General features: G+C 37.2%; 1 protein-coding gene across 6 annotated transcripts in view; it reads left to right on the plus strand.

The window, feature by feature from the left end:
* ROCK2 (Rho associated coiled-coil containing protein kinase 2) overlaps positions 1-14,132 on the plus strand; it is a 141,605-nt gene extending 127,473 nt beyond the window's left edge. For 3 of the 6 annotated variants that reach the window (XM_043604517.1, XM_043604521.1, XM_043604518.1), the window contains 5 exons: positions 89-167; positions 1,292-1,553; positions 1,641-1,854; positions 9,326-9,426; positions 10,699-14,132. In XM_043604517.1, the coding sequence (XP_043460452.1) occupies positions 89-167; positions 1,292-1,553; positions 1,641-1,854; positions 9,326-9,413 (643 nt within the window). In that variant the 3' untranslated portion in view covers positions 9,414-9,426; positions 10,699-14,132. Of the gene's footprint in view, positions 1-88; positions 168-1,291; positions 1,554-1,640; positions 1,855-3,430; positions 3,492-9,325; positions 9,427-10,698 lie in introns of all 6 variants that reach the window. The other 3 variants (XM_043604520.1, XM_043604522.1, XM_043604519.1) reach the window with 2 other exon arrangements.
* The last annotated feature ends 658 nt before the right edge of the window (positions 14,133-14,790 follow it).

The following is a 14,790-nucleotide window of genomic DNA, read 5'->3' on the forward strand; positions in this document are numbered from 1 at the left end:
CATTTTAACTTCCGACATAAGTATAGGATAACTAATGTAATTTGATCCTTTAGTAATATTTTATTCCTTTATTAAAAATCTTTTATAGCAAATTATTTCATGTCCGACCAGTTACACAAACAGATGTATATAGAGCAGATGCTAAAGAAATTCCAAGGATATTTCAGGTAAACAGCCTTCTGTGTCTTTCATGCTTATTCTGTTTGGATACATCTTTATTCCTCTCTGTCTTGGTAAAGTCTGTAGTATGTTTATATACTGTTTCTGGCCTTTGCTTTCCTTTTGTTCAAGGTTCATTACGACATTTTTATTTTAGTTTTTAAGTTTTTCTTAATGTTTATTTTTTTGAGAGAGGAAGAGTGCAAGTGGGGGAGGGGCGGGGGGGGGGGGGACACAGAATCCGAAGCAGGCTCCGGGCTCTGAGCTGTCAGCACAGAGCCCGATGGGAGGGTCGAACTCACGAACCGTGAGATCGTGACCTGAGCCGAAGCCGGACGCTCAACTGAGTCACCCAGGCGCCCCTCATTACGACATTTTTAAACTATACCCTTTCTCTTCTGTTTCTGATTTTATGTTCAGCTCTCTATAAAGTTAAAGTTGTTTGTAAAGTTGAATTTTGCACCCAGTAGCCCTTTTACTTCCAATTTAAAGTGAAGCCAAATGCTTCCCTGTTCTACTTTCTTTTTAAAATTAGTCAAACCCACAATTACTGAGTTCCTTCTATGTGAAAACCATTGTGCTTGGGGTACTGTGGGAGAGTTGGCCACTTATTTTCTGGATACTTGTAATGTTTATTTGGGGTGTATTATACATCGTTTCCTCTTTCTTCCTCAACTCTCCAAATACAAATCTTGCCATTAAAGCTATGTTAGCACTTATCACCCAGTTGTCAGTTTTTGAGAATCATAGAGCATCACTTTGTATAATTGCCACATCCCTTTGGGGGGATTGATTTGAACACTCCCTCCCAGAAAAACTTTCTGATACCCATCAAGCAAAAATTTACCTTTTGGCCTATTCTGATAAAATTGCTGAAACACAGTAAGATCTCCTGGATAAAATAAGGAGGCACATTTGAACAAGATAGATTTTTTTCCTGAAAAGGGAACCAAGGGACTGTCTAAAGGCTTTTCTCATATAAGCTTTTGATTCGACGGAACCTACTAATGTTTGAATGTCATTTTCTTTTCATTGAATAATTTAGGCTAATTTTTATTTTATTTACACTGTAAGAATTGTTACTACATAAAACTGTTTGGAAATCATTCATCATTCTTTTTGCTATTTATAGATTCTGTATGCCAATGAAGGAGAAAGTAAGAAGGAACAAGAATTTCCCGTGGAGCCTGTGGGAGAAAAGTCAAATTATATTTGCCATAAGGGACATGAGTTCATTCCTACCCTCTATCATTTCCCAACCAACTGTGAGGCTTGTATGAAGCCTTTATGGCATATGTTCAAACCCCCCCCTGCGTTAGAGTGCCGCCGCTGCCACATTAAATGTCATAAAGATCACATGGACAGAAAGGAGGAGATTATAGCACCTTGCAAAGGTAAATAGTAAATTACTTGTTCCATCAGTGTTCTTTACATTCAGGTCCATTTAAACACATTAGTTTTTTCCAAATATTTCTTTTTAGTTTATTACGATATTTCGACGGCCAAGAACCTATTGTTATTGGCAAATTCTACAGAAGAGCAGCAAAAGTGGGTTAGTCGGTTGGTGAAAAAGATACCTAAAAAGCCTCCAGCTCCAGACCCTTTTGCACGGTCATCTCCTAGAACTTCAATGAAGATACAACAAAACCAGTCTATTAGACGGCCAAGTCGACAGCTTGCCCCAAACAAACCAAGGTAATAAATAAAAATGTTAAAAATTACAGTGTCTTTTTTAATATTTCGCTATTTGTGTTCAACTACAAATTTTCCTGATTGTAATGTACCTTTGCTTGGTATTTTAATGAACTGTGGACTACCAAATGTTGGAAACTATCTTAGTGTATATATCTTATTCATTGATTCAGTTAAATGTAACACAGATTTGTTTACTAAATCACACACATATTAAATTCAACCTAAAATATATAAAGGGCTCATTTTTGTCATGTTTATATAATCATAATATTTTGAGATTTTGTAAGCATATTGACTGATTTAGTGATTTAGTAGACAGGATGTACGCACAGATCCGTAAGTGTCAGGTACGCATATTGTGTTTAATATTGCAAACCTCTTTTATGTTAGACAACTTGGGAGGCAGGATCAAAATCTTCCTTAAGTTTTAATTTCACATCTATAAGTTCAGAATAATAACTTGTTTCTCATTTAAAGAGCAATAGAGATCAACCTTAAAAATGCAGATATTGATTAATGGTTAAAGTGGGTGTGCCTTATATTTGAGGCAGAATTGGGACTAGGAAGTAAATCCAGAGGTAATGATGAACGCAAAAAACATTTTGATGGTACCATTTTCATATGGCGACGTCATAGTAATTTAATTATTGATTCGGAATAACCATTTCTTGGCTTACTAGCTACTACGACATTTGTAAATATTGCTGTTTATTGAAATGAATGTGAAGATTTGGTTAGCTAAAGGATAAAGTATACACTGAGATCAGGTATCCAGTTTTGGGCATCCTTTTTGTTCCCTAACACAGGGCCTTCAGTGCATGAGTAATGATGTGCCCTGGCTGTGTTATCAGAGACCTTTGCATTCTAACCACAGACATCTTAAGTGAAACTTTTCTTGAAACTAGTATTTCAAGGTTGAATTGGTGTTTTAGCAGTGAAAATGCTGAATTTTTCTGAGAGGTATGGGAAAATTAAATACTATAAAATTAGCGATTATGATAGTAATTAAGCTGAAGAAGCTCAAAGAATTCAGAGACACTGAAGGTCATTCTGTGTGCCATGTGCAAAACATCTAAAAATTAAATTTCTGTTATTAATATTGAACAATTAATGCATAGATGCTGTGCTATTTCAATAGCTTACAATATCTCGTGCTTTACAGCTTCCAAAGTGCTTCTATAATCTGTTCTCTCATTCAGCTTTCCATATATTCTGTCATTGGAACTTTAAAATATTCCTGTGGAGTAGAACAGATAGGTATTATCGTCTTTCTTTTTGATTGAGACTCTAGAAGGGCAAATAATTTCAGAGTCAGGACCATAAGAACTCCAATCCTTTTGATAACGTTTTACTCTTCTGTGCAACTTGACAAGTTAATGATTTCACTACTTGTGATAACATACAGAATTCGTTTATGAAGCAGTTTTCAGACCAACTGGGGCATATTTTCAATTACATATCAGTTTTCATGTTCACTTCCTTGTAAATACTTTCTTTGTCATCCCCTTCCCTCCAGTTCAGCATTATGGTCTATTGGAGGCACATTTTATTTTTGTTGCTTTTTGTTTTATTTTAGTTCTGGCCCCGCCCTTCGAATCATTCTTCACTGATTTTTTAATACATTTTGCATAGCAACAGTAAGTAATAGGGATTTCTTTCTCTCACAACTATGCATGTAGCTGAAACTAATATCAAAACTGACCGTAAAATGTATAGGGTGTTTTGTGAATATTTTTCATCTAATATATACTCTTTGAAGCTTAAAGCATAGAGATGGGCACATTTAGGATGCAATTTTGTACTTTATTATGCATCTGCAGCATTATTTTCATTGTTAACATCTGTGCCTCCATTGCTTCATTAACTCATAGAATTGTATCTGTGTCTGTCTTACGTGAATCACCCTCCAGTTTCCATTTCATTTTGGGTGTCGCATTTTAAGAGTAGCATACACAAATTGGGGGGTATCCAGAAGAGAGTAACTGAGGTAGTGGTGGGTCATTTGAAAGTGTTACACGTGTAGCAAGTGAAGGAACTAAGGATTTTTTTTTTTTCCTTAGAGTAAGTGTGCACGTGTGCACATGTGAGCGGGAGAGAGGGAGGGAGAGAGAGAGATCTAAGTAGGCCCCATGCCCAGCGTGGAGCCCAAAACAGAGCTTGATCTTCTGACTGCGAGATCATGACCTGAGCCAAAACCACGAGTAGGACGCTCTACTGACTGTGCCACCCAGATACCCTAAGGACTAAAGATATTTAATCTTCTGAAGAAATGATTTGGAAGGATGGGAGATCATAAATAGCAGTAAAGATTTAAAGAACTTTTCTGTGGATGACATTTTAGAACAAGAACCAAACATAGAGGCACATTTGTAACTTAGCAAGGGAAAGGTATCAGGCAATCAGAGATTTCCAGAATTGGAAGGCTGGGCTTGCTCTAGAATAGTAAGTGCCTTGTCACCACTGTTGGTACCTGAGTCAAGTGACTGCTGGGTGACACTGTGGAAGAACACCCTCCTCAGCCTGTCACGTGTGTGTAGTCTGACAGCCACACGGCTCTGGAGGGGAGTCAAGCATTGGACTTGATGGCCTTTAACATTCTACTCATAAATTTATAACGTTCCTATAGATAAAAGGGTAGACCTGTTAAAGGATCATTCAGGAACATCTAGGAACAGCATTTCTGGTAGACATCAGCAGTAATATAATATCTAGCTCTTTGTGTCAGCCCAGCTTTATTTGAACTAATATGCATGGTGTCTTTCTTAAATGTTTGGCTTTGTTAGACATCATCAAATGTGTATGTATAAGTATGTACGTATTTATGTGTACACTAAAAGATAATACCCATAAACATCTAATCTGTCTTTTTTTTTTTTTTTTAACTTTTCCTCAGTAGTTGTCTTTGTTAATGACCACACCATTACATTTTTTTCTTTTGGCTTTTGTGACGTTCTTCGTTCTCATTCTCCTCTTAACTGTCTTTGCAGCACTTCCTTTTCTCTGTAGTGAAGTGTTTTAAGTTGATGGTTAAGTAAGTGTTAGCTACTGTTATGTGAAATAGTATTTTTGAGGGCATATTTTATGGCAGGCGCTCTTTCTGTGAGTTTTAACTATGTAAGTTATTTGTCCTTATAACCAGCCTGTGATTTAGCCGTTAATGTCTCCACTTAACAGATGTGGAGGCTGGGGCACAGAAGCACCGTGCACCTGCAGTCACACACCTAACACGCAGCAAAGCCATGAGCTCAGGTCCGGATGGTCTGGTTCCAGATCCCACATCCTCTGCTGTAATACCACGTTGCCTCACAGTGAGAACAGTAGAAATGAATTGACAGCTTATAAGGCAGAATGTGTAGAAATGCTATTCCAGGGAATGATTTCTTGATAATTTTGAACTGAAAAAAAAAAAAAAAAAAAAAAAAAAAACCTTGCTAGAAAAGTAGGAAATTTGTGAATAAAATACTGATTTGTGATCAAAATAGTTTGGAGAGATCCTTAGTTTGTTCCAAAGCAGGACACAGAATGCTGGTCTCTGCTGAGGACATTTCTCTTTAATTATTTTCCTTTTCAAGGTCTTCTTTAAAAATCCAGTGTTTAAGCCACACATAAAAGTATAAAGCAAAAATACAACAAATGCTCATTTACCCAGTTTTAAGAAATAAAGCATTGCCAGCCCTGTTAAAACTTAAGTGTCGGGGGAGCTCTTATGTCATCATTACTTTAGTTTTGTTCTTTTCCATTTATAAACATTAGAAAGTTAACAGACTGCTTATTTAGGGGAAAATGAAAAAAATTATATTCAACTTGAAGTGTCAAAAATAAATCCATTCAATGAAGTAGAAGAAAATAGGGGAGTATGTGTCTCATCTTGGATTGGAGAACTTCTTAGGAGTAAAAGCAAAGAAAGTTAGAGATTGAGTAATCAAAAGCTAAAGCCTCGTAAGTTTTAAAAATACCATATATTTGGGGCGCCTGGGTGGCGCAGTCGGTTAAGCGTCCGACTTCAGCCAGGTCACGATCTCGCGGTCCGTGAGTTCAAGCCCCGCATCGGGCTCTGGGCTGATGGCTCAGAGCCTGGAGCCTGTTTCTGAGTCTGTGTCTCCCTCTCTCTCTGCCCCTCCCCCGTTCATGCTCTCTCTCTGTCCCCAAAATAAATAAATAAATAATAAATAAATAAATAAATAAATAAATATACCATATATTTGCAATACGTATAAGAAAGATGGGTTAGTATCTTTGTATATAGATAAGTCATTAAGAAAAAGAAGATTGCCTCTTCCCAATATAAACATTACTGAGGAACATGCAGATGCAGCATTACTATAAATACAAAAACGAGATCAAATTGATTATTAAGCAAAGAAATTAAATTAAAACTGCCAACCTGGTAAGGATTAAGAAACATAGTATTGGCGAGATGTAAAGAAATGGGTAGTCTACTCTACTTCTAGCAGAACTCAAAGTTGTAATGCTCCCTTTCCAAAGCAGTCTTTGGCAATAATTTTCATGGGCCTGAAGTGTATCCCTCCTGATCAATTTAAGGGAGGAGATAGGAAATCAAACAGATAGTTACAGTACTATTTAAAAAATTTTTTTTTCATAATAAGAAGCATGAGTGAGTGTTAGAGGGGAACAAAGGAAAGCATGGAGGATTCTGCCTAAGGGTATCAAGAAACGTCTCCAAAAAGGGAAGATCAGTAATTTTCCAGGCAGAATAATAAGGGAAAAGACGGTGGTAGGCAAAATGTTGACTTGTAGAGGCACTGAGTTGTCAATATTACTTGCGTATTATGCGTTTATAATGTGCTGGATTAAGATGGGGCGAGGGTATGACAGGGAGCAGAAGCTGACACTGGAGAGAAAACTTTGAGCCAAGTTGAAAAGGACCGGGCACACTATGCTAGAGGAGTGTTTATTTTGTTCTTCAGAAAGAAGTCTTTCAGCAGGAGATTGGTATGTGTTGACTTTAATGAGCTCCTTCACTAAGGTACTGACATTGAAAATGGAGGGAAGAAACCAAGTTAGAGAAAGCTTTCTTAAGGTGAAATGACAATAATTCGATGGCTGACTGGAAGGGGCTGGAGGGGGTGGTGATGCTTTAAGGGAAGTCTTGCCAGACATCGTGCTAACAGCCTAGGGACCAGACTTTTGAAATTTGAAGACTGGGACACAGGTGCACACTTCACACACACTTCAAAGGTTTTGGAAGGATATGAAATGCAGATTTTTCAAAGCTGGGGCTTGATCAGGAAGGCCCACTGATCTCCCAAGCAGTACCTTAGCTATCAGTTACTGTCTGTGTGAGCCTAGAAAAATGTGATATGTGTCTAAGTGAATAATTATATTTGTGTGTTTTCTTATATATTGTTCTATAGTTAGCACATTTTAAAGTAGAGTAATTTGAGTGGGTTTGTTTACTTTTAAATTAGGGTAACCATCCATCAACATACTCTGTCAGTGATTACCAAAGTCAACTAGCTGCGTCAGAATTCATTTCAGGTTTGTTATTTAAAAATGCAGATACTTAGGCCTCACTACCCCTGTGGTCCAATTATATCAGAATCTCTTGGGATGACACCTGTGAATATGCATTATAAATAGTTTTGAGTAAATCATATAAATTAAAGTTCAGAAACTAACTTTAAAGTTGAAGTCACAGATGAGACTTTAGGGGCCATATGAATTCCTTGGCATAAGTTGATTCCTGAACATCACAGTTACAACAATGAAAAAGTTAACACTACATTGGATGTTGCATTAGATGATTGGATTAGATTGGAAAGAAAAGACCACGTATATCCCTGCTCTAAGTCCAGTTTACTCAGCGAAGATAAGTAGCTATGATGCTGATACAGTAAATCCTTGGTTTGTGAACATAATTCGTTGCAGAAACATGCTTGTAATCTGAAGCATTTGTATATCAAAGTGAATTTCCCTGTAAGAAATAATGGAAACTCAGATGATTTGTTCCAAAACCCAAAAATATTCATATAAAAATGATTGCAGTACTGTAATATAATACAAAATAATAAAGAAAATACAAGATATAAAGAAAAATAGATTGACCTGTATTTACCTACCTTTGAAAGCCTTTGTGGCTGGTGTGAGGGAGACGAGAGAGGAGGGTTATTGTGTAGGATGACTTTCACTGTCACTAATGGAATCACTACAATCTGTTGGCTCAATGGAATCTTTTTTCTGCATGGGGGCCATCGTGTAAGCTTGCACTGATGTTGCCTACAGTACATTATTACTAAACTCTTGCCATATACTGTATTTCATGAAACTGGCGGTAAAGCAGCAGAGGAAAGGGTCTGTATCTGCAGGCAGTCTGGCCTAGAATGAAGCAAAGCATTCCTAAGCTTACTCTCGTGTGGAACAGCAAAAGACTGTCCATAGGTGCTTTGTTTTGTTTTAAATTTTTTAAAATGTTTTTATTTATTTTTGAGAGAGCGAGCAGGGGAGGGGCAGAGAGAGGGAGACATAGGATCTGAAGTGGGCTCCGTGCTGAGAACAGAGAGCTCCATATGGGGCTCAAACTCCCAAACTGTGAGATCATGAGCTGAAGTTGGACACTTCACTGACTGAGCCACCCAGGTGCCCCTCCATAGATGCTTTGAAGTGACAAAAAATATACTAGTGCCAGTTGTGGGCACCTTCCAACGTTCTGAAAAATCGCTGATTTTGCCAAACACCATGGTCTGAGACCAAGCATCAGAGCATGGGAGATGATCACCCACAATCCCACAGTGAGAGAGAGAAGAGAAAAAAGAGAGAGAGAGAGAGAGAGAGAGAGAGAGAGAGAGAACACCATTGGCTTAGTTGTGATCCCATGACATTCATCCTCACCTACTACTTGTATTGCAAGACACTGCTCGCTCATTAAGTTAAAATTTATTAGAAACGTTTGCTCATCTTGCAGAACAAGTTACTTGCAATCCAAGTTTTACTGTATACCTGTGGTTTTTCTCTTGTTCATAGTTGTTCATAGAGAGCATCACTATCAGTGACCCATTGAACAAATAGGGTCCTGCTAGAATCGAGAAAGTTGCATTCTTAGTGTTACTCTCTCTTTAAACTAGGACTTGTGGTACTATTCTAGAAAAATGTGAGCTGGTACTCTGGGTCCTTTTGTGAAGGGAGTGTGGACAGGTGTTGAGCTTTCATAGTTCTCAAATCAGAGTAGGCATCAGGATGGTTAGTTACATCATCTGGGCCCAGTGGGGAGAAGATTGTATCTTATCCACAAATATCATCTGGTTCTCTGGTATTCTGGAAAGCATACCTTATATATGTACATTATATGCGTTTATATATAAAGGGAAAGAAGAGTTCCCTGTGTGCTACCATCGTAATTTTGACTGTGTTGTTACTGATGAAGGGAGCACAAAGTGTGATTTCTAGATAATTAGCATGTTAAACTGCTATTTCTAAAGTGTCAGAGTGTAAATTTACAAACCTCCTATTGCAGATTGCTTGATTTGGCATTTAAAGACTGGGATTGGTCATTTGATGATGTTGATGGTGGTGATGATGATGACGATGTTTTTGATTTCTGAAGAAATAAATGGGGTAAATCAAAAAAGTGAAAAATGAGTTATCTTAGTATTTCCAAGTAGTGCATGTGATTTGCACTTGGGTTTTCATTGGTTTTGACTAGTTTTTGAATTTTATTAAGTTTTTATTTTTAATAATATATTTGAAAAGTAGTTTTCAGAAAAGCTTCTAACTGCAATTTCCATGTTAAGTTATAAAAGTGAAATGCTATGTTCAGAATCTTTTTTAGCTACATATTTTCAAATCAGTTGAATTAGTTTTTTATCTTAGGAATAGAACATGTAGACATAACAAAAGAAGCTAATTCTAGTACTTTTTTTTTTCATTCCGAAGAATCTATATTCAGATATTCAGACAAGTGAAATTTACAATGATTTCAAGTTCCTACAACTGTATTAGTTTGTGAACATAGCATGGGATTCCTTTTCCCTCCTCCCTCTCTCCTTCCCTCCTCCTTCTTTCTAACCCGCAAGAATTGAAACTGTAAAAACTTTGTAAGTCTAATAAGTGCTGTGAAATAGCTGTTTCTGATTTGGCTTTCCTTTGTGATGCTGTGAAACGTTTGCTTTGTGAAAAGATAATGTTACTCTTGCCGAAGAATGCTACTGATATGCTGTGAAAGTTCTTGTGCTTGTAGAACAAATAAAATAGTTCGGTTACAAAAAAAAAAAAAAAATACTTCGGTTAACAGTGGCTAAAGGAAATTTGAACCTCATGATTAAACCTTTTACGTAGAATGGATTTAAAAGAAGTAATATCTGCCTTAACCTAAGGGAGCATATTGCAAAAATAGACTTAAATCATGTATCATTGGGAGGTGTTTATAACCAAGATTTACAGAGATTTTTACATATATTTACTGTAACAATGTGTTTGTTCCCATGTCACAGATTTAAAAAAAATGTGACTAAGAGTCAAATAGTCCAATAGAACCTGATCCAAAAGTTCACTGTTCGTTCCGCTACATGAGTCGGGAGCACTTAATCTCCAAGGCAAACTTAACACGCCCCTGACTTACTCCGTGACGTATTATCTAACCCTAGTAGCCAGTTAACCGTATTAAAACTTGTGTGTTGTGTTTGTAGGAAAATATAAGAATATAATTGCATGTACCTAAAAATCAGAAAAGTAATGTAGTAAATATGTTTTATGTATGATTTAGGTGTTAAAAGCATAGGGGTTGGAAGACTACATAGTTTAATGATATAAATGGAATGCCTTTTCAAAGAATTTAAGTCTCTTAAAGTATTTTACTGTATCAACTAACTTTGTTTTTTTTCTTTCCAGCTAGCTGCCTTCTGTGAATGCAGTTGTTATTCAAGGTGGTCATATTCTTCCAGTTAAAACAAGACTGAAATATGATGGCCCAAAATTTCTTAAAAAGCTATATTTTCCTGAGAGACTGATACACACACACACACACACACACACACACACACATTTCCCTTTATTCCTCCAATATAAATTATAAATCTTGGAGATTTTCTGCTCTCCTTTGGAGCAACATGTTGAACCAACAGTGATTGGTTAATAGAGTAAGAATATCATGCAACTCTTCCAAAGTTGTTCCATGAAGCTCTCTTGGCAGTCACTCACACTACATTGCACAAAAGGCTTGAGAAGAGTTAAAGAAATCATCTTTTCAGCTTCAACAGAGATTTCACCAGCACATTCACCAGAAGAGTCTGGGAATGGGTTCCACTACAGTGATGGAGACTGCATCTTTAAGAAGTGACCATTATACTGTGTGGGGGGTGTGTGTGTGGGGGGTGTGTGTATGTATATATACATATATGTACATATATATACATACACACACCCCCCCACACACCCCCACACACACATATACATAGTACTGTATTACTGCAAGAGGGTTCTTCAAATGTCCCATTTATTTTTTTACATACAGTAATCAGATATCATAACAAACTGCAGTTGCAACTATGCACTTGTATAAAGCCATAACGTTGAAGTTTGTATCCCTCATTTGTGTATACCCCATGGAAGCTGCATGATCATGTTTAAGCAGTTACTGTAACAAGAAGTTTGAAGTTAATTCTATCAGTTTCCTAATGCTTCATGATAGGCAACTTTACCCATTTTGAATGCCTTAATTTAATTTTTTTTAATGTCTCACCTTTTTCTGTATTTTGAACAAAAAGTGTTTACCAGCTCTTAGGATGCAAATTCGCTTTGCAAAAGAAAAATAGTGCACTATTTTTACATGTAATAGTTATCAGTGTCAGACTATCTTGATTGTATAACGGAATTTTTTTTTAAGTACCCGTGATAGAAACAATAATGGATAATATTGGAACTAATATATCTTTTATGTTTATTATTCATCCCGCTCTGCTTACAGACCTCAGTATTAGTGTATGAGTAGGAAATGTTTGCTTCGCTTTGAATTTGCTGGCTACCCTAGATGTGTTTTTATTTCTGGCAGAGACATTTGTGACTGTTTCTACATTTTCACACTCGAGATTCTAAGATTATCTCCAATATAAAGAAAACTAAGACATACTGTAGATATATTTTAAATATTTAAATGTGATCCCTCAAACACACAACTGAGTATGGCAATATTTCAGTATTGGGTTAAGAAAACTGGTGACTAGGAAGAAGTGGCCTCAGAGGCTCTTAACTTGATTTTTATTTTTTAAATGATGTTAAAGTTGCAGGTTATGCAGGACCACTTCTGCCATATTTCTCATTATCCCAGAAGAATGTGTTTTTTACTGCTACAGTATGATCAATGCTAAGTTATCAAGTTTGAAAAAAGTATGTAGTCTTTTATTAGTCTCTTTATATACATACGGAGTTGGTGTGATACTGAAATACATCATCTAATATTTCAATGAAGGAAATAGACCTTTTTCATTGACTCCCCTTGGGGTCAGTGTAGAAATGGTTAAAGAGTTAGGCCCCCAGAATATAGACACTGTTGTGGAAATTGAACCGCGGCCTCTGGCCTGATGGACTAAACCTGAATCTTGTCATTCTCACATTGTCCCGCCTATGCTCTCTCGCGCTGTCTGTGCTGAGTCTGGACACGCATGCCATTTCCCTCCCCGGGATGTTCTGCGGTTCTGGCTTGGGGACACAGCTTTTGTTTTTTTGGGGTTTTGTTTTTGTTTTTGTTTTTTTGTTTTTGAGATTTAAAAATGAGAACTATATAAAATTTATATAGAATAAATATTTCCATTCATTAGACTTGTTAAAAGGAGACTGAATTAATATTTTATATAAAGATTTTGTTACACTATGGGAGGTTCTATCATATTATTCTGAATTGGAGAGTATATATATATATATTTTTTAATAAACTTTATTAAGGTGAAATAATTTGAAGTTTACACATGAGTAATTGAAATATTTGAGTAAAAATGGCAAAAGTTTAAATTTTGAATGCTGTATATATTAGAGAATATGGAGAATCATGGTGTGCTGCAACTATACAAGGAAAATTAATGTGAAGTTTTTTGGGGAAAAGAAAGTATTCTGAGGGGTGGGAAAAAATCTCTCCCATGGAGATTCTTCACATTATATGGTTTAACAAGGGTTTTAGGTCGTTTCTCCAGCTGATATGCGCTTAGTAAAAATTCTGACCTCGGGTAAGAGTTTGCTCATTTCACGTCCGTGCGTGAATGCGTACCCCTATATCCAAATGTCCTCTTCCCAGCACTCATCGAATACAATATTGACTCGGTTTAACAACCTGATTTTGTGCCAGCTTCTCTTTTTCTTGAGGCTCCAAAGCTTCCCCGATAAATGCAAGACCGGAAGTTGCTTATTTCTTCACACCTGATTTCTCCTAGAGCCATAAATACCTCCTGTTGAGAACTGAGAAGTAGTGAATACTGGGATTTTCTTAGTTGGGTTTTGTACTTTTCTTTAGTGGGGATAGCGAGACCCAAGTAGAAGGAAAACTGGTGCCGGCGTCACTGTTCAAAATTAACGCGTGGTGAGGTTTTGGAAAGTATTAAAACGTGCTATCTGGAAGCAAGGTTTTTAAAAAATCTGAAATTTGTAAATGCCTTTAGCTATCTAAAGGATACCGAGAAATCGAAAATGAGGTGAGTGTTTTAAAATTGACCTGTGCTGGAGTCACAAATCTGGCTCCGAACGATGTCTTTTGTGTCGGTTCATCTGTAGACCTTCAAAAAGAAATACTCTAGGTTTGCCAAACCACAGTTGAAGAAATTTTGCTGCTGTTGTTAATCTGTTCCCACAGGATTCTGGTGGTAAAATAGAGAAACTTAGACGCTGTATTACTTTATTGAAACATGCTTTAAATAACATGTTTAGTATTCTGTGAGAGGAAGTCACTTCTGAGTTTCTCGGTCTGTGTCGACACTGCTACTGAATCACGTCTCCTCCCCTGGAAGAAGGCTCCAGTTTCCCTCTGGCGTGAAGACACCATAGTTGATTCACAAAGCACTTTGAAAATAGGCGCTGTGTGACAGTGCTGAATATTATGCTTGGGGGGCCTGTCCCTGATTCCCTTCCCCATAGTAATGAGTTTTGTTTGGAATTGTATTAAGTTATGAATTGCATGGTTTAGATAATCGTAAATATTTGATCAGCTGTCCCCTCTGAACAAAAGTCGTACCCCCCCGATCTTTTTAAAAAAATTTTTGTTGCATCTTTGTAGTAATGTAATTGTATTTTATGCCTGCTTTTTATATTAAAAAAATTAAATAAAAGAAATTAAGACCTGAGCATTTTCATACTCTTCCTGTGAAATACTCCCGGAATGCTGCAGCCTTCTGATACTTACCCAGAATGTTTGCCTTCCCTGAAAGATACATATAAAAAGATGGGTGTGTAGCAGAACAAATCATAACTAAGGTCACAGACCTGTGAATGCTCAGCCGTGTCTTTTAGTCCGTGGAGAAATAAAAATAGAATTTCAATAAGGAGTCTGTTGCTGGCCTGAGTTAGGTATTTTGAGGGACTTGCAAATCGAACAATCCCATTTGAGTGTCCAGGATAAGGAAAAGACGCAGAGTGCCTGTTTTGCTGAGAGGTAGTTTTCTTTTTTTTAATTTTTTTTTTCAGCGTTTGTTTATTTTTGGGACAGAGAGAGAGCATGAACGGGGGAGGGGCAGAGAGAGAGGGACACACAGACTCGGAAACAGGCTCCAGGCTCTGAGCCATCAGCCCAGAGCCCGACGCGGGGCTCAAACTCACGGACCGCGAGATCGTGACCTGGCTGAAGTCGGACGCTTAACCGACTGCGCCACCCAGGCGCCCCGAGAGGTAGTTTTCAAGAAAGTTATTTCTTTGGTAATCAGGTTTTTTTGTTGTTTTGTTTTTGACAGAGAGAATGAGTGGGGCGAGGGGCAGAAGGAGAGAGGGAGACACAGAATCCGAAAG

Source organism: Prionailurus bengalensis, chromosome A3 (assembly GCF_016509475.1).
Source record: "Prionailurus bengalensis isolate Pbe53 chromosome A3, Fcat_Pben_1.1_paternal_pri, whole genome shotgun sequence".
Classification (NCBI taxonomy): Eukaryota; Metazoa; Chordata; class Mammalia; order Carnivora; family Felidae; genus Prionailurus; species Prionailurus bengalensis.